This window comes from Pseudophryne corroboree, chromosome 2, assembly GCF_028390025.1.
Source record: "Pseudophryne corroboree isolate aPseCor3 chromosome 2, aPseCor3.hap2, whole genome shotgun sequence".
In the NCBI taxonomy this organism is placed as follows: domain Eukaryota; kingdom Metazoa; phylum Chordata; class Amphibia; order Anura; family Myobatrachidae; genus Pseudophryne; species Pseudophryne corroboree.
In genome coordinates, this window is record NC_086445.1 from 497,736,694 (window position 1) to 497,755,546 (window position 18,853).

Genomic DNA, 18,853 nt, shown 5'->3' on the forward strand with positions numbered 1-18,853 from the left:
GGCTATATATGAGGTAAATACCCCTGCCAGAAGTCCATAAAAAACGGGAGAATAGGCCGCGAAAAAGGGGCGGAGCCTATCTCCTCAGCACACTGGCGCCATTTTCCCTCACAGCTCCGTTGGAGGGAAGCTCCCTGGCTCTCCCCTGCAGTCTACAAGGGTTAAAAAAAGAGAGAGGGGGCACTAAATTTAGGCGCAGTATACATTATATATATATATAGATATAAAGCTATAGGGGACATAACTCAGTTAGTCCCTGCAGTATATAGCGCTCTGGTGTGTGCTGGCATACTCTCACTCTGTCCCCCCAAAGGGCTTTTGTGGGTCCTGTCCTCGTTTAGAGCATTCCCTGTGTGTCTGCGGTGTGTCGGTACGGCTGTGTCGACATGTTGAATGAGGAGGCTTATATGGTGACGGAACAGAGGCCGATATATGTGATGGCGCCCCCTGTGGGGCCGACACCAGAGTGGATAGAGAGGTAAAAGGTATTAACCGACAGTGTCAACTCCTTACATAAAAGGGTGGATGACGTAACAGCTGTGGGACAGCCGGCTTCGCAGCCCGCGCCTGCCCAGGCGTCTCAAAGGCCATCAGGGGCTCAAAAACGCCCGCTCTCTCAGATGGCAGACACAGATGTCGACACGGAGTCTGACTCCAGTGTCGACAAGGTGGAGACATATACACAATCCAATCCGTGACTTGATCCCGGCAATAAAAAATGTGTTATACATTTCTGACTTTAACCTCTATAAATGGGTTTTAGGTTTGGGGAGAAAAAACAGGCAGTGTTTTGTTCCCCCATCAGATGAATAAATGAAGTGTGTGAAAACCGTGGGTTCCCCCGTTAAGAAACTGGTAATTTATAAAAAGTTACTGATGGCGTACCCTTTCCCGCCAGGAGGATAAGTTACGCTGGGAGATATCCCCTAGGGTGGATAAGGCGCTCACACGTTTGTCAAAAAAGGTGGCACTGCCGTCTTAGGATACGGCCACTTTAATAGGTACCTGTTGATAAAAAACAGGAGGCTATCCTGAAGTCTGTATTTACACACTCAGGTACTAGACTGAGACCTGCAGATAGTGCTGCTGCAGCGTGGTTGGTGACCCTGTCAAACAGGGATAATAGTTGGCAAACATAAAAACATATTAAAGACGTTGTCTTATATATGGGGGATGCACAGAGGGATATTTTGCCGGCTGGCATCCAAAATAAATGTAATGTCCATTCTGTCAGGAGGGTATTAGAGACCTGTCACTGGACAGGTGATGCTGACTTAAAAAGCGCATAGAGAGCCTTATAAGGGTGAGGAATTATTTGGGGATGGTCTCTGGGACCTCGTATCCACAGCAACTGCTGGGAAGAAATAATTTTACCTCAGGTTTCCTCACAGAAAAAGGTACAGTCCTTTCGGCTTCAGAAAAGCAAGCGGGTCAAATGGCGCTTCCTTTCTGTACAGAGACAAGGGTAGAGGGAAAAAGCTGCACCAGTCAGCCTGTTCCCAGAATCAAGATTCTTCCCCCGCCTCCTGTGAGTACACACCATGACGCGGGTGCTCCACAGGTGTAGCCAGGTACGGTGGGGGGCCGCCTCAAAAATTTCAGCAATTAGTGGGCTCGCTCACAGGTGGATCCCTGTTTCTTCCAAGTAGTATTTCAGGGGTACAAGCTGGAATTAGAGATGTCTCCCCCCAGCCGTTTCCTAAAATATGCCTTGCTGACAACTCCCTCAGGCAGGGAGGCTGTGCTAGAGGCAATTAATAAGCGGTATTCCCAGCAGGTAATACTCAAGGTGCCCCTACTTCAACAAGGACGGGGTTACTATTCCACACGGGTTGGGGTACCGAAACCGCATGGTTCGGTGTGACCCATTTTATATTAAAATCCTTGAACATAAAAAAATTCAAGTTCAAGATGGAATCGCTCAGGGCGGTTATTGCAAGCCTGGACGAGGGGGATTACATGGTATCCCGGGACATCAAGGATGCTTACCTGCATGTCCCCATTTACCATCCTCGCCAGGAGTACCTCAGATTTGTGGTACAGGATTACCATTACCAAGTCCAGACACTGCCGTTTGGACTGTACATGGCACTGAGGGTGTTTTATCAAGGTAATGGCCGAAATGATGATACTCCTTAAAAAAAAAAGGGAGTTGTAATTATCCCGTACTTGGACAATCTCGTTATAAGGGCGAGGTCCAAGGAGCAGTTGGTAGTCGGGGTAGCACTATTTTGGAAAGTGCTACAACAGCATAGGTGGATTCTAAACAGTCCAAAGTCACAGCTGGTTCCTATGACACGTCTACTGTTCCTGGGGATGGTTCTGGACATAAACCAGAAATAGTGTTTCTCCCGGAGGAGAAAGCCAAGGAGTTGTCATCTCTAGTCAGAGACCTCCTGAAACCAAAATAGGTAGCGGTGCATCATTGCACGCGAGTCCTGGGAAAAATGGTAGCTTCTTACGAAGCAATCCCATTAGGCAGGTTCCATACAAGAACTTTTCAGAGGGACCTGTTGGACAAGTGGTCCGGATCGCATCTTCCGATGCATAGGCTGATAACCCTGTCTTCAAGGACCAGGGTATCTCTACTGTGGTGGCTGCAGAGTGCCCATCTTCAAGAGGGCCGCAGGTTCGGCATACAGGACTAGGTCCTAGTGACCATGGATTCCAGCCTTTGAGGCTGGGGGGCAGTCACATAGGGAAGAAACTTCCAGGGACTTTGGTCAAGTCAGGTTATTTCCCTACACATAAATATTCTGGATCTGAGGGCCATTTACAATGCCCTGAGGCCAGCAAGGCCTCTGCTTCAAAACCAGCCGGTACTGATCCAATCAGACAACATCACGGCAGTCGCCCATGTAATCAACAGGGCGGCACAAAAAGCAGGATGGCGATGGCAGAAGCCACAAGGATTCTCCGATAGGCGGAAAATCATGTGTTAGCACTGTCAGCAGTGTTCATTCCCGGAGTGGACAACTGGGAAGCAGATCTTCTCAACAGACACGACCTCCACCCGGGAGAATGGGGACTTCCTCCAGAAGTCTTCCAATAGGATTGTACACCATTGGGAAAGGCCACAGGTGGACATGATGGCGTCCCGCCTTAACAAAAAGCTATAAAAGATATTGCTCCAGGTCAAGGGACCCTCAGGCGATAGCTATGGACGCTCTGGTAACACCGTGGGTGTACCAGTCGGTTTAGGTGTTCTCCCCTCTGCCTCTCATACCAAAGGTACTGAGAATAATAAGAAGGCGAGGAGTAAGAACAATACTCGTGGATGGCCAAGGAGAGCTTGGTACCCAGAACTTCAAGAATTTATATCAGAGGACCCATGGCCTCTGCCACTCAGTCAGGACCTGCGGCAGCATGGGCCCTGTCTGTTCCAAGACTTACCGCGGCTGCGTTTGACGGCATGGCGGTTGAACGCCGGATCCTGAAGGAAAAGGGCATTCCGGAGGAAGTAATTCCTACGCTTACTAAAGCCAGGAAAGAGGTTACAGCAACTCATTATCACCGCATATGGCGAAAATATGTTGCATGGTGTGAGGCCGAAAGGGCCCCAACAGAGGAATTTCAACTAGGTCGATTTCTGCATTTCCTGCAAGCAGGAGTGACTATGGGCCTTAAATTGGGTTCCATTAAGGTACAGATCTCGGCTCTGTCGATTTTCTTTCAAAAAAGAACTCGCTTCAGTACCTGAAGTTCAGACATTTATAAAAGGAGTGCTGCATAGTCAGCCCCCGTTTGTGCCTCCTGTGGCACCTTGGGATCTCAACGTGGTGTTGAGTTTTCTTAAAATCACATTGGTTTGAACCACTAAAAACCGTGGATCTGAAATATCTCACATGGAAGGTGGTTATGTTATTGGCCTTGGCTTCTGCCAGGCGAGTATCAGAATTGGCGGCTTTGTCTTGTAAAAGCCCTTATTTGATTTTCCATATGGATAGGGCAGAATTGAGGACTCGTCCCCAGTTTCTCCCTAAGGTGGTGTCAGCGTTTCACCTGAACCAGCCTATTTGGTGCCTGCGGCTACTAAGGATTTGGAGGACTCCAAGTTGCTAGACGTTGTCAGGGCCCTGAAAATATATGTTTCCAGGACGGCTGGAGTCAGAAAATCTGACTCGCTGTTTATCCTATATGCACCCAACAAGCTGGGTGCTCCTGCTTCTAAGCAGACTATTGCTCGTTGGATTTGTAGTACAATTCAGCTTGCACATACTGTGGCAGGCCTGCCACAGCCAAAATCTGTCAATGCCCATTCCACAAGGAAGGTGGGCTCATCTTGGGCGGCTGCCCGAGGGGTCTCGGCTTTACAACTTTGCCGAGCAGCTACTTGGTTTGCAAAATTCTACAAATTTGATACCCTGGCTGAGGAGGACCTGGAGTTCTCTCATTCGGTGCTGCAGAGTCATCCGCACTCTCCCGCCCGTTTGGGAGCTTTGGTATAATCCCCATGGTCCTTACGGAGTTCCCAGCATCCACTAGGACGTTAGAGAAAATAAGAATTTACTCACCGGTAATTCTATTTCTCGTAGTCCGTAGTGGATGCTGGGCGCCCATCCCAAGTGCGGTTTATCTACATTACTTGTACATAGTTATTGTTAACTAAATCGGGTTATTGTTGAGCCATCTGTTGAGAGGCTCTATTGTTTCATACTGTTAACTGTGTTTCATATCACGAGTTGTACGGTGTGATTGGTGTGGCTGGTATGAGTCTTACCCGGGATTCAAAATCCTTCCTTATTGTGTACGCTCGTCCGGGCACAGTACCTAACTGAGGCTTGGAGGAGGGTCATAGTGGGAGGAGCCAGTGCACACCAGGTAGTCTAAGATCTTTCTAGAGTGCCCAGCCTCCTTCGGAGCCCGCTATTCCCCATGGTCCTTACGGAGTTCCCAGCATCCACTACGGACTACGAGAAATAGAATTACCGGTGAGTAAATTCTTATTTTTTTTATCCTTTAGGTAATCTCAACCCTTTTTGAACCTTAATTCTTTGTAAGGATATTCATATGCCTATCCTAAGCATGTTTAAATTGCTCTACAGTCTTAGCCTCTACCACCTCTGATGAGAGGCTATTCCACTTATCCACTACCCTTTCTGTGAAGTAATTTTTCCTTAAATTTCCCCTGAACCTGCCTCCCTCCAGTTTCAGTGTATGTCCTCGATTTCTAATACTTCTCTTCCTTTGAAGAATGTTTCCCTCCTGAACTTTGTGAAAACCTTTGGTATATTTGAAAGTTTCTATCATGTCCCCCCCCCCCCTCTCCCCCCCCCCCCTCTCCCCCCCCCTTTCCCTTCTCTCCTCCATACTATTCATGTTAAGATCATTTAGCCTTTCCGGGTAAGTTTTGTGATGTAGGCCATGCACCATTTTAGTGGGTGTAGTACGGGTGACCGGTGGTCTCCTGACCGACGCCTGGATCCCGGCAGCATACCGACGCCGGGATCCCGGCGGGGAGGGGCGAGTGCAGCAAGCCCCTTGCGGGCTCGGTGGCGACCTGCGGTCGCCACGGGTTCTATTCCCACTCTATGGGTGTCGTGGACACCCACCAGTGGAAATAGTCCCTGTTGGTCGGTATGCCGACCATCGGGATAGTGAGCCGTCGGGCTCACGGAGGAGGTCATGTGACTGTCGGTCAGTTGACCGGCGGTCACATGACTAACACCCATTTTAGTTGCCCTTCTTTGTACACTCTCTAATGTATTTATATCCTTCTGGAGATAGGGTCTCCAGAACTGGGCACAGTATTACAGATGAGGCCGCACCAATGACCTATACAGTGGCATTATTACTTCTCTTTTCCTGCTACTGATTCCTCTTCCTATGCAACCAAGCATCTGACTTGCCTTTCTCATTGCTTTGTTGCATTGCTTTCCTGCCTTTAAGTCACTTGAAATAGTGACTCCTAAATCCCTTTCCCCCTCAGTAATTTCCATTATAGTACCCTTGATACTATATTTCTCTAACGTCCTAGTGGATGCTGGGGACTCCGTAAGGACCATGGGGAATAGACGGGCTCCGCAGGAGACAGGGCACTTTAAGAAAGAATTAGGAATACTGGTGTGCACTGGCTCCTCCTTCTATGTCCCTCCTCCAGACCTCAATTTGAATCTGTGCCCGGACGAGCTGGGTGCACTTTAGTGAGCTCTCCTGAGCTTGCTGAATAGAAAGTATTTTGTTAGGTTTTTTTATTTTCAGAGAGATCTGCTGGCAACAGACTCTCTGCTACGTGGGACTGAGGGGAGAGAAGCAGACCTACTCACTGTGGATAAGTCATGCTTCTTAGGCTACTGGACACCATTAGCTCCAGAGGGATCGAACACAGGAACGCACCCTTGGTCGTCCGATCCCAGAGCTGCGCCGTCGTCCCCCTCGCAAAGCCAGAAGCCGACGTGAGAAGCAAGAAGACTTCGAAAGCGGTGGCAGAAGACTCCAGTCTTCATATGAGGTAGCGCACAGCACTGCAGCTGTGCGCCATTGCTCCCACATTACACCTGCGCACTCCGGTCACTGTAGGGTGCAGGGCGTGGGGGGGGCGCCCTGGGCAGCAATTAAGTACCTCTTGGCATAGAAGAGCATATATACAGTTGGGCACTGTATATATGCATGAGCCCCCGCCATTATTTTACACAAATCGCGGGACAGAAGCCCGCCGCTGAGGGGGCGGGGCTTCTTCCTCAGCACTCACCAGCGCCATTTTCTCTCCACAGCTCCGCTGAGAGGAAGCTCCCCAGGCTCTCCCCTGCAGAATCACGGTAGAAAGAGGGTAAAAAGAGAGGGGGGGGGGGGGGGCACATAAATTTAGCGCAAAATCGGTGTATACAGCAGCTACTGGGTAAACACTAAGTTACTGTGTAATTCCTGGGTCATATAGCGCGCGCGTGTGTGCTGGCATACTCTCTCTCTGTCTCTCCAAAGGGCCTTGTGGGGGTTCTGTCCTCAAATAGAGCATCCCCTGTGTGTGTGGTGTGTTGGTACGCTTGTGTCGACATGTTTGACGAGGAAGGCTATGTGGAAGCAGAGCAGGTGCAGATGAATGTGGTATCGCCGCCGACACCCGATTGGATGGATATGTGGAAGGTTTTAAATGATGATGTTAATTCCTTGCATAAAAGGTTGGATAAAGCTGAAGCCTTGGGACAGTCAGGGTCTCAACCCATGCCTGACCCTACAACGCAGAGGCCGTCAGGGTCTCAGAAGCGTCCACTATCCCAAATAGTTGACACAGATATCGACACGGATTCTGACTCCAGTGTCGATGGCGATGATGCAAAGTTGCAGCCTAAAATGGCTAAAGCCATCCGCTACATGATTATAGCAATGAAGGATGTATTACACATCTCAGAGGAAAACCCAGTCCCTGACAAGAGGGTTTATATGTTTGGGGAAAAAAGGCATGAGGTGACTTTTCCCCCTTCACATGAATTAAATGAGTTATGTGAAAAAGCTTGGGAATCTCCAGATAGGAAAGTGCAGATTTCCAAACGGTTGCTTATGGCGTATCCTTTCCCGCCAACGGACAGGTTACGCTGGGAATCCTCCCCTAGGGTAGACAAAGCTTTGACATGCTTATCTAAGAAGGTAGCCCTGCCGTCACAGGATACGGCCACCCTAAAGGATCCTGCGGATAGAAAGCAGGAAGGGATCCTGAAGTTCATTTATACACATTCAGGTACTCTGCTAAGGCCGGCAATTGCGTCGGCCTGGATGTGTAGTGCTGTCGCAGCATGGACAGATACTTTATCTGAGGAACTTGATACCTTGGACAAGGATACTATATTACTGACCTTGGGGCATATAAAAGACGCTGTCCTGTATATGAGAGATGCCCAGAGAGATATTACCCTACTGGGCTCTAGAATAAATGCAATGTCGATTTCGGCCAGAAGGGTCCTGTGGACTCGGCAATGGACAGGTGATGCCGACTCAAAACGGCACATGGAGGTTTTACCTTATAAGGGTGAGGAATTGTTTGGGGACGTTCTCTCGGACCTAGTTTCCACAGCTACGGCTGGGAAGTCAAATTTTTTGCCATATATTCCCTCACAACCTAAGAAAGCACCGTATTACCAAATGCAGTCCTTTCGATCACAAAGAGGCAAGAAAGTCCGAGGTGCGTCCTTTCTTGCCAGAGGCAGGGGTAGAGGAAAGAAGCTGCACAATACAGCTAGTTCCCAGGAACAGAAGTCCTCCCCGGCTTCCACTAAATCCACTGCATGACGCTGGGGCTCCACAGGTGGAGCCAGGATCGGTGGGGGCGCGTCTTCGACATTTCAGCCACCAATGGGTTCGCTCACAGGTGGATCCCTGGGCTATACAGATTGTATCTCAGGGATACAAGCTGGAATTCGAAGTGAGGCCCCCTCACCGTTACCTCAAATCGGCCCTGCCAGCTTCCCCCTTGGAGAGGGAAATAGTGTTAGCGGCAATTCCCAAATTATATCTCCAGCAGGTGGTGGTGAAGGTTCCCCTCCTTCAACAGGGAAGGGGTTACTATTCCACAATGTTTGTGGTACCGAAACCGGACGGTTCGGTCCGACCCATTTTGAATTTAAAATCCCTGAACATTTACCTGAAAAGGTTCAAGTTCAAGATGGAATCGCTCAGAGTGGTCATTGCAAGCCTGGAAGAGGGGGATTTTATGGTGTCTCTGGACATAAAGGATGCTTACCTGCATGTCCCCATTTATCCACCTCATCAGGAGTACCTCAGATTCGTGGTACAGGATTGTCATTACCAATTTCAGACGTTGCCGTTTGGTCTCTCCACGGCACCGAGAATATTTACCAAGGTAATGGCGGAAATTATGGTGCTCCTGAGAAAGCAAGGAGTCACAATTATCCCATACATGGACGATCTCCTCATAAAGGCGAGGTCCAGAGAGCAGTTACTGATCAGCGTAGCACGCTCTCGGGAAGTGTTACAACAGCACGGCTGGATTCTGAATATTCCAAAGTCGCATCTGATTCCAACGACGCGTCTGCCCTTCCTGGGCATGATTCTGGACACAGAACAGAAGAAGGTTTTTCTCCCGACTGAGAAGGCTCAGGAACTCATGACACTGGTCAGAGACCTCTTAAAGCCAAAACGGGTGTTGGGGCATCACTGCACGCGAGTCCTGGGGAAGATGGTGGCATCATACGAGGCCATTCCCTTCGGCAGGTTCCATGCGAGGACCTTTCAATGGGATCTGTTGGACAAGTGGTCCGGATCACATCTACAGATGCATCGGCTGATCACCCTATCCCCCAGGGCCAGGGTGTCTCTTCTGTGGTGGCTGCAGAGTGCTCACCTTCTCGAGGGTCGCAGATTCGGCATTCAGGACTGGGTCCTGGTGACCATGGATGCAAGCCTCCGAGGGTGGGGGGCAGTCACACTGGGAAGAAATTTCCAGGGTCTATGGTCAAGTCAGGAGACTTGCCTTCACATCAATATCCTGGAACTAAAGGCCATATACAACGCTCTAAGTCAAGCGGAGACCCTGCTTCGCGACCAATCGGTGCTGATTCAATCAGACAACATCACCGCAGTGGCTCATGTAAACCGCCAAGGCGGCATAAGGAGCAGGGTGGCGATGGCAGAAGCCACCAGAATTCTGAGCTGGGCAGAGAATCACGTGAGAGCACTGTCAGCAGTGTTCATTCCGGGAGTGGACAACTGGGAAGCAGACTTCCTCAGCAGGCACGACCTTCACCCGGGAGAGTGGGGACTTCATAAAGAAGTCTTTGCGCAGATTGGTGGGAGCTGCCACAGGTGGACATGATGGCATCCCGCCTCAACAAAAAACTACAGAGGTATTGCACCAGGTCAAGAGACCCTCAGGCGATAGCTGTAGACGCACTAGTGACACCGTGGGTGTTCCAGTCGGTTTGTTTTTCCTCCTCTTCCTCTCATACCCAAGGTACTGAGAATCATAAGAAAAAGAGGAGTGAGAACAATACTAATTGTTCCGGATTGGCCAAGAAGGACTTGGTATCCAGAGCTGCAAGAAATGCTCACAAAGGACCCATGGCCTCTGCCTCTAAGGCAGGATCTGTTGCAGCAGGGGCCCTGTCTGTTCCAAGACTTACCGCGGCTGCGTTCGACGGCATGGCGGTTGAACGCCGGATCCTAGCAGAAAAAGGGATTCCGGATGAAGTTATTCCTACGCTAATAAAGGCTAGGAAAGACGTGACGGCTAAACATTATCATCGTATATGGCGAAAATATGTTGCTTGGTGTGAGGCCAGGAAGGCCCCTACAGAGGAATTCCAGCTGGGCCGTTTCCTTCACTTTCTACAGTCGGGAGTGACTTTGGGCCTAAAATTGGGGTCCATTAAGGTCCAGATTTCGGCCCTATCCATTTTCTTTCAAAAAACTGGCTTCTCTGCCTGAAGTTCAGACGTTTGTAAAGGGAGTGCTGCATATTCAGCCCCCGTTTGTGCCTCCAGTGGCACCTTGGGATCTTAACGTGGTGTTGAGTTTCCTGAAATCACACTGGTTTGAGCCACTTAAAACCGTGGAGTTAAAATATCTCACGTGGAAGGTGGTCATGCTATTAGCCTTGGCTTCGGCGAGGCGTGTGTCAGAATTGGCGGCTTTGTCACATAAAAGCCCCTATCTGGTTTTCCATATGGACTGGGCAGAATTACGGACTCGTCTGCAATTTCTGCCAAAAGTGGTGTCATCTTTTCATATGAACCAACCTATTGTGGTGCCTGTGGCTACTTGTGACTTGGAGGATTCCGAGTTACTGGACGTAGTCAGGGCTTTGAAGGTTTATGTAGCCAGAACGGCTAGAGTCAGGAAACCTGACTCGCTGTTTATCCTGTATGCATCCAACAAGCTGGGTGCTCCTGCTTCAAAGCAAACTATTGCTCGCTGGATCTGTAACACGATTCAGCAAGCTCATTCTGCGGCTGGCTTGCCACCTCCAAAATCAGTAAAAGCCCACTCCACAAGGAAGGTGGGCTCTTGGGCGGCTGCCCGAGGGGTCTCGGCATTACAGCTTTGCCGAGCGGCTACTTGGTCGGGTTCAAACACCTTTGCAAAGTTCTACAAGTTTGATACCCTGGCTGAGGAGGACCTTGAGTTTGCTCAATCTGTGCTGCAGAGTCATCTGCACTCTCCCGCCTGTTTGGGTGCTTTGGTATAATCCCCATGGTCCTTACGGAGTCCCCAGCATCCACTAGGACGTTAGAGAAAATAAGATTTTACTTACCGGTAAATCTATTTCTCGTAGTCCGTAGTGGATGCTGGGGACTCCGTAAGGACCATGGGGAATAGACGGGCTCCGCAGGAGACAGGGCACTTTAAGAAAGAATTAGGAATACTGATGTGCACTGGCTCCTCCCTCTATGTCCCTCCTCCAGACCTCAGTTAAGGAAACTGTGCCCGGAAGAGCTGACAGTACAAGGAAAGGATTTTGGAATCCAGGGTAAGACTCATACCAGCCACACCAATCACACCGTATAACTCGTGATAACCTTACCCAGTTAACAGTATGAACAACAGAGCATCAGATAAACCTGATGCAACCATAAAATAACCCTTATTTTAGCCTTTGGGTTTTTCAGACCCAAGTGCATGATTTTGCATTTTTTAGCATTAAACTGTAGTTGCTATGTTCTTGACCATTTTTCAAGTCTAGCTAGGTCATCAGTCATTTGTTTTACCCCTCCTGGTGTGTCTACCCTGTTGCATATCTTTGTATCATCTGCAAAAAGGCATACTTTCCCTTCAATACCATTTGCAATGTCACCAACAAAGATATTAAAGAGAACTGGTCCGAGTACAGATCCCTGGGGTACTCCACTGGTAACATTTCCCTCCATAGATTGCACTCCATTTACTACAACTGTCTGTTTCCTATCCTGCAACCAGGTTCTTATCCATTTAACCATTTTATAATCCACCCCCACACTTTCAAGTTTATTTATCAGTCTGCGATGTGGGACAGTGTCAAATGCCTTACTAAAGTCTAGATATGCTACATCTACAGCTCCCCCTTGATCTATTATTTTCATCAGTCAAAAAAGTCAATAAGATTTGTTTGGCATGACCTCCCACCAGTAAATCCATGCTGTTTTGGATCCTGTAAGTTGTTTGGTTTAAGATATTCCACAACTTTCTTTTAGTAGTTTTTCCAGTGTAGTCTGTCATCTTCTGGGTAAAGTGCCCAGAGCTATTCAATTAGACATTCTCAATAAACCTATGAGCAGCCCAGAGGCAGCAGTCACCACTTATTTCTGTTTAGACCCTGGGTTCAAGCGAAGTGAGCATTCACTGCTGCTCACTGTGTCTAATTCAATAGCTTCAGACATGTTTCCCAAGGGAAGACACTGCGCAATACAAGTGAGTCTGCTCCTATGTGATTTCAATGTATTAAAGTGACCCCTGCAGACTACTGTTCTTGAGTGATCATAGAAACTTTGTAGAGTCCCGGAACAATGTTTCTCTAACGTCCTAGTGGATGCTGGGGACTCCGTAAGGACCATGGGGAATAGACGGGCTCCGCAGGAGACATGGGCACTTTAAGAAAGAATTTGGATTCTGGTGTGCTCTGGCTCCTCCCTCTGTCCCTCCTCCAGACCTCAGTTTGAATCTGTGCCCGGACGAGCTGGGTGCTATTTAGTGAGCTCTCCTGAGCTTGCTATAAGAAAGTATTTTGTTAGGTTTTTTATTTTCAGGGAGATCTGCTGGCAACAGGCTCCCTGCATCCTGGGACTGAGGGGAGAGAAGCAGCCCTACTCTCTGAAGATAGGTCCTGCTTCTTAGGCTACTGGACACCATTAGCTCCAGAGGGATCGTACACAGGATCTCACCCTTTGTCGTCCGATCCCGGAGCCGCGCTGCCATCCCCCTCGCAGAGCCGGAAGACAGAAGCCGGGTGATAGAAGCAAGAAGACTTCGAAATCGGCGGCAGAAGACTCCAGTCTTCACTGAGGTAGCGCACAGCACTGCAGCTGTGCGCCATTGCTCCCACACTACACCCACATACTCCGGTCACTGTAGGGTGCAGGGCGCAGAGGGGGCTCCCTGGGCAGCAATTAGGACCTCTTGGCAAAAGTTACACATACACAGTTGGGCACTGTATATATGTATGAGCCCCCGCCATAATAGTGTACAGAAACGCGGGACAGAAGCCCGCCGCTGAGGGGGCGGGGCTTCTTCCTCAGCACTCACCAGCGCCATTTTCTCTCCACAGCTCCACTGAGAGGAAGCTCCCCAGGCTCTCCCCTGCAGATTCACGGTAGGAGAGGGTAAAAAGAGAGGGGGGGCACATAAATTAGGCGCAAAAACAATATACAGCAGCTACTGGGTTAACACTAAGTTACTGTGTGATTCCTGGGACATATAGCGCTGGGGTGTGTGCTGGCATACTTTCTCTCTCTCTCTCTCTCTCTCTCTCTCTCTCTCTCTCTCTCTCTCTCTCTCCAAAGGGCCTTGTGGGGGAACTGTCTTCAAAAAAGAGCATCCCCTGTGTGTTTGTGGTGTCGGTACGCTTGTGTCGACAGGTTTGACGAGGAAGGCTATGTGGAAGCAGAGCAGGAGCAAATGAATGTGGGGTCTCCGCCGACGGCGCCGACCCCTGATTGGATGGATATGTGGAAGGTTTTAAATGATAAGGTTAATTCCTTGCATAAAAGGTTGGATAAAGCTGAAACCTTAGGTCAGTCAGGGTCTCAACCCATGCCTGATCCGATGTCGCAGAGGCCGTCAGGGTCTCGGAAGCGCCCACTATCCCAATTGTTGACACAGATACCGACATGAATTCTGACTCCAGTGTCGATTACGATGATGCAAAGTTACAGCCTAAATTGGCTAAAGCCATCCGTTATATGATTATAGCAATGAAGGATGTGTTGCACATCACAGAGGAAACCCCAGTCCCTGACAAGATGGTTCATATGTATGGGGAAAAAAGGCAGGAGGTGACCTTTCCCCCTTCACATGAGCTAAATGAGTTATGTGAAAAGGCTTGGGAATCTCCAGATAAAGTGCAGATTTCTAAGAGGATGCTTATGGCGTATCCCTTTCCGCCAACGGACAGGTTACGCTGGGAATCCTTCCCTAGGGTGGACAAAGCTCTAACACGCTTATCCAAGAGGGTAGCCCTGCCGTCACAGGATACGGCCACCCTAAAATATGCTGCGGATAGAAAGCAAGAGTGTACCCTGAAGTCCATTTATACACATTCAGGTACCTTACTAAGGCTGGCAATTGCGTCGGCCTGGGTGTGTAGTGCTGTAGCAGCATGGACGGATACCTTGTCTGAGGAACTTGATACCTTAGACAAGGATACTGTATTAATGACCCTGGGGCATATAAAAGACGCTGTCCTATATATGAGAGATGCTCAAAGAGACATTAGCCTACTGGGCTCTAGAATAAATGCAATGTCGATTTCTGCCAGAAGGGTCCTGTGGACTCGGCAATGGACAGGCGATGCCGACTCAAAAAGGCACATGGAGGTTTTGCCTTGCAAGGGTGAGGAATTGTTTGGGGAGGGTCTCTCGGAACTGGTCTCCACAGCTACTGCTGGAAAGTCAAATTTTTTGCCATATGTTCCCTCACAACCGAAGAAAGCACCGTATTACCAAATGCAGTCCTTTCGATCACAAAAAGGCAAGAAAGTCAGAGGTGCGTCATTTCTTGCCAGAGGCAGGGGCAGAGGAAGGAAGCTGCACAACACAGCTAGTTCCACTAAATCCACCGCATGACGCTGAGGCTCCACAGGCGGAGCTAGGCCCGGTGGGGGCGCGTCTCCGAAATTTCAGCCACAAGTGGGTTCACTCCCAGGTGGATCCCTGGGCAATAGAGATTGTGTCTCAGGGATACAAGCTGTAATTCGAAGAGATGCCCCCTCACCGATACTTCAAATCTGCCCTGCCAGCTTCCCCATTAGAGAGGAAATTAGTGTTAGCTGCAATTCACAAATTGTATCTTCAGCAGGTGGTGGTCAAGGATCCCCTCCTTCAACAAGGGAAGGGTTATTATTCGACCATGTTTGTGGTACCGAAACCGGACGGTTCGGTCAGACCCATATTAAATTTAAAATCCCTTAACATATACCAGAAAAGGTTCAAGTTCAAGATGGAATCGCTCAGAGCGGTCATTGCAAGCCTGGAAGAGGGGGATTTTATGGTGTCGCTGGACATAAAGGATGCATACCTTCATGTCCCCATTTATCCACCTCATCAGGCGTACCTCAGATTTGTGGTACAGGATTGTCATTACCAATTTCAGACGTTGCCGTTTGGTCTCTCCACGGCACCGAGAATTTTTACCAAGGTGATGGCAGAAATGATGGTACTCCTGCGGAAGCAAGGGGTCACAATTATCCCATACTTGTACGATCTCCTCATAAAAGCGAGGTCAAGAGAGCAGTTACTGATCAGCGTAGCACACTCTCTGGAAGTGTTAGGACAGCACGGCTGGATTCTGAATATTCCAAAGTCGCAGTTGATTCCTACGACTCGTCTGCCCTTCCTGGGCATGATTCTGGACACAGACGAGAAGAGGGTTTATCTCCCGATGGAGAAGGCTCAGGAGCTCGTGACACTGGTCAGAGACCTATTAAAACCAAAAAAGGTGTCAGTGCATCACTGCACACGAGTCCTGGGAGAGATGGTGGCATCATACAAGGCCATTCCCTTCGGCAGGTTCCATGCGAGGACCTTTCAATGGGATCTCCTGGACAAATGGTCCGGATCACATCTTCAGATGCATCGGTTAATCACCCTATCCCCCAGGGCCAGGGTGTCTCTCCTGTGGTGGCTGCAGAGTGCTCACCTTCTGTAGGGCCGCAGATTCGGCATTCAGGACTGGGTCCTGGTGACCACTGATGCAAGCCTCCGGGGGTGGGGCAGTCACGCAGGGAAGAAATTTCCAAGGCCTGTGGTCAAGTCAGGAGACTTGCCTTAACATCAACATCCTGGAACTAAGGGCCATATACAACGCCCTACGTCAAGCGGAGTCTCTACTTCGCGACCAACCGGTTCTGATTCAGTCAGACAACATAACCGCAGTGGCTCATGTAAACCGCCAAGGCGGCACAAGGAGCAGAGTGGCGATGGCGGAAGCCACCAGGATTCTTCGCTGGGCGGAGAATCACGTAAGTGCACTGTCAGCAGTGTTCATCCCGGGAGTGGACAACTGGGAAGCAGACTTCCTCAGCAGACACGACCGCCACCCGGGAGAGTGGGGACTTCATCAAGAAGTCTTCACACAGATTACAAGTCGGTGGGAACTACCACAGATAGACATGATGGCGTCACGCCTCAACAAAAAGCTACAGAGCTATTGCGCCAGGTCAAGGGACCCTCAGGCGGTAGCTGTAGACGCCCTGGTGACACCGTGGGTGTTCCAGTCGGTCTATGTATTTCCTCCTCTTCCTCTCATACCCAGGGTACTGAGGATAATAAGAAAAAGAGTAAGAACAATTCTCATTGTTCCACATTGGCCACGAAGGACTTGGTATCCAGATCTGCAAGAATTGCTCATAGAGGATCCGTGGCCTCTTCCTCTAAGACAGGACCTGTTGCAACAGGGACCCTGTCTCTTCCAAGACTTACCGCGGCTGCGTTTGGCGGCATGGCGGTTGAACGCCGGATCCTAGCAGAAAAGGGTATTCCGGAGGAGGTCATTCCTACGCTGATAAAGGCTAGGAAGGACGTACCAGCTAAACATTATCACCGGATATGGCGAAAATATGTTTCTTGGTGTGAGGCCATCACTGCTACTACAGAGGAGTTTCAGCTGGGCCGTTTCCTTCACTACCTTCAGTCAGGAGTGGATTTGGGCCTGAAGTTAGGCTCAATTAAGGTCCAGATTTCGGCCCTTTCCATTTTCTTTCAAAAGGAGTTGGCTTCTCTGCCAGAAGTTCAGATGTTTGTGAAAGGAGTGCTGCATATTCAGCCTCCCTTTGTGCCTCCAGTGGCACCTTGGGATCTTAACGTGGTGTTGAGTTTCCTGAAATCACACTGGTTTGAACCACTTAACAGTGGAGTTGAAATATCTCACGTGGAAGGTGGTCATGCTATTAGCCTTGGCTTCGGCTAAGCGCATGTCAGAATTAGCGGCTTTGTCTCATAAATGCTGATAGAGCGGAATTGAGGACAGGGCCACAATTTCTGCCAAAAGTGGTCTCATCCTTTCATATGAACCAGCCTATTGTGGTGCCTGTGGCTACTCGTGACTTGGAGGATTCCGAGTTACTTGATGTGGTCAGGGCTTTAAAAGTTTATGTAGCCAGAATGGCTAGAGTCAGGAAAACGGAGTCACTGTTAATCCTGTATGCATCCAACAAGCTTGGTGCTCCTGCTTCAAAGCAGACTATTGCTCGCTGGATCTGTAACACGATTCAGCAGGCTCATTCTGTGGCTGGATTGCCGCAGCCAAAATCAGTGAAAGCCCATTCCACTAGGAAGGTGGGCTCTTCTTGGGCGGCTGCCCGAGGGGTCTCGGCATTACAGCTATGCCGAGCCGCTACATAGAGGGAGGAGCCAGAGCACACCAGAATCCAAATTCTTTCTTAAAGTGCCCATGTCTCCTGCGGAGCCCGTCTATTCCCCATGGTCCTTATGGAGTCCCCAGCATCCACTACGGACTACGAGAAATAGATTTACCGGTAAGTAAAATCTTATTTTTTATGCTTTTGACAAAAACAGAGCCCCAAATGCAGCTGCCTATTGAACTAAAGTAGTAATTTGTGATTAAATAATTTAATTTGGCTTTGGTGCCTACTAAGTGTGTTTAATAATGCAATTAAGAATTATAAAAATAAATAATGTATTTGTTGTAAATTCTGTATATATCAACTTTATCTCAATTGTTCTTTTAGATCCTGGTAATTACGGGAGTTATGGTGGCCAACATCAAGAAAGGTATTTTAATTTGCCAGCTATCACCAGCTTTAAGTCCTGTTTTCGACAATGTCAATCCCACTTTAAAAAAATAATTGGATTGATATTGTCCGAAACGGCCAAAACCTGTCTGATTCGGCCTCAAATTGAATACTGAAATGTCGGATCCTTTCTGTCGGAAAGGATCTGACATCAATTGAATAGATCTAATAGTGTAGTTCACAGGACCAGAATTTTCCTGTGGGTCTTTTCAGACTCACAGTTGAAAGTGGTTCTCTACCTAAAAATACAACTATTCTACAGTGAGCAGTACATGTTAACAATGGTACTAGTCCATTCCAGTTGCTGGCTGTTCAAATGACAGTGTTGCTCTGCTTTCTCCATGCATGTACCAGTGCAGCTCTCAATACAGCTCCAAGTCATTAGCAGGCAAAAGTGAATGCTGACACAATTTTGACTTTGCTTTTATAGGGAATTCACTTTGGTCATACAGCTATGATTATATAATTTTAGATTTGTTTTGAGCATCCCTGTAGTAACTTATATGTGCATTAATTTATTTCTTACACCCATAGGGGATACTTTGAACTAGTCAGTTCTTGTTGCGCAAAGATAAGACTTAAACTGTCCTTTGTGGTTACTGCTATTCGCAGGAAAGCTGTGTTCTATCCTAGAGCAATAGAAATACTGTAACTCCTTGATATAAATTCATAGCTAAGAAGGAAATAAACAATGAGGGGAATTCAGTTGGCTGTAGCTTCTGTAGCACCCTTTTGAGGTGATGAGAAGGAATCTGCTCAAATTCAGGCTTTCGGCTGGCCAAACGCAGCACGCACAGGTTGCATGGATTTAGCTGTTTTTATGCATAAACAATTGAATATCACCCCCCCCCCCCCAAGTCTTAACTTAACTATATTAAGATGTAATACTGGTTTCTCTAACGTCCTAAGTGGATGCTGGGGACTCCGTAAGGACCATGGGGAATAGTGGCTCCGCAGGAGACT

At 48.7% G+C, this 18,853-nt stretch overlaps 1 protein-coding gene across 3 annotated transcripts in view; it reads left to right on the top strand.

The window, feature by feature from the left end:
• The window catches only part of LOC135031020 (TATA-binding protein-associated factor 2N-like), a 207,229-nt gene that overhangs the window by 11,011 nt on the left and 177,365 nt on the right, over positions 1-18,853 (top strand). For all 3 annotated transcript variants that reach the window (XM_063953983.1, XM_063953981.1, XM_063953982.1), the window contains exon 2: positions 17,828-17,870. In XM_063953983.1, the coding sequence (XP_063810053.1) occupies positions 17,828-17,870 (43 nt within the window). The remainder of the gene's footprint in view (positions 1-17,827; positions 17,871-18,853) is intronic.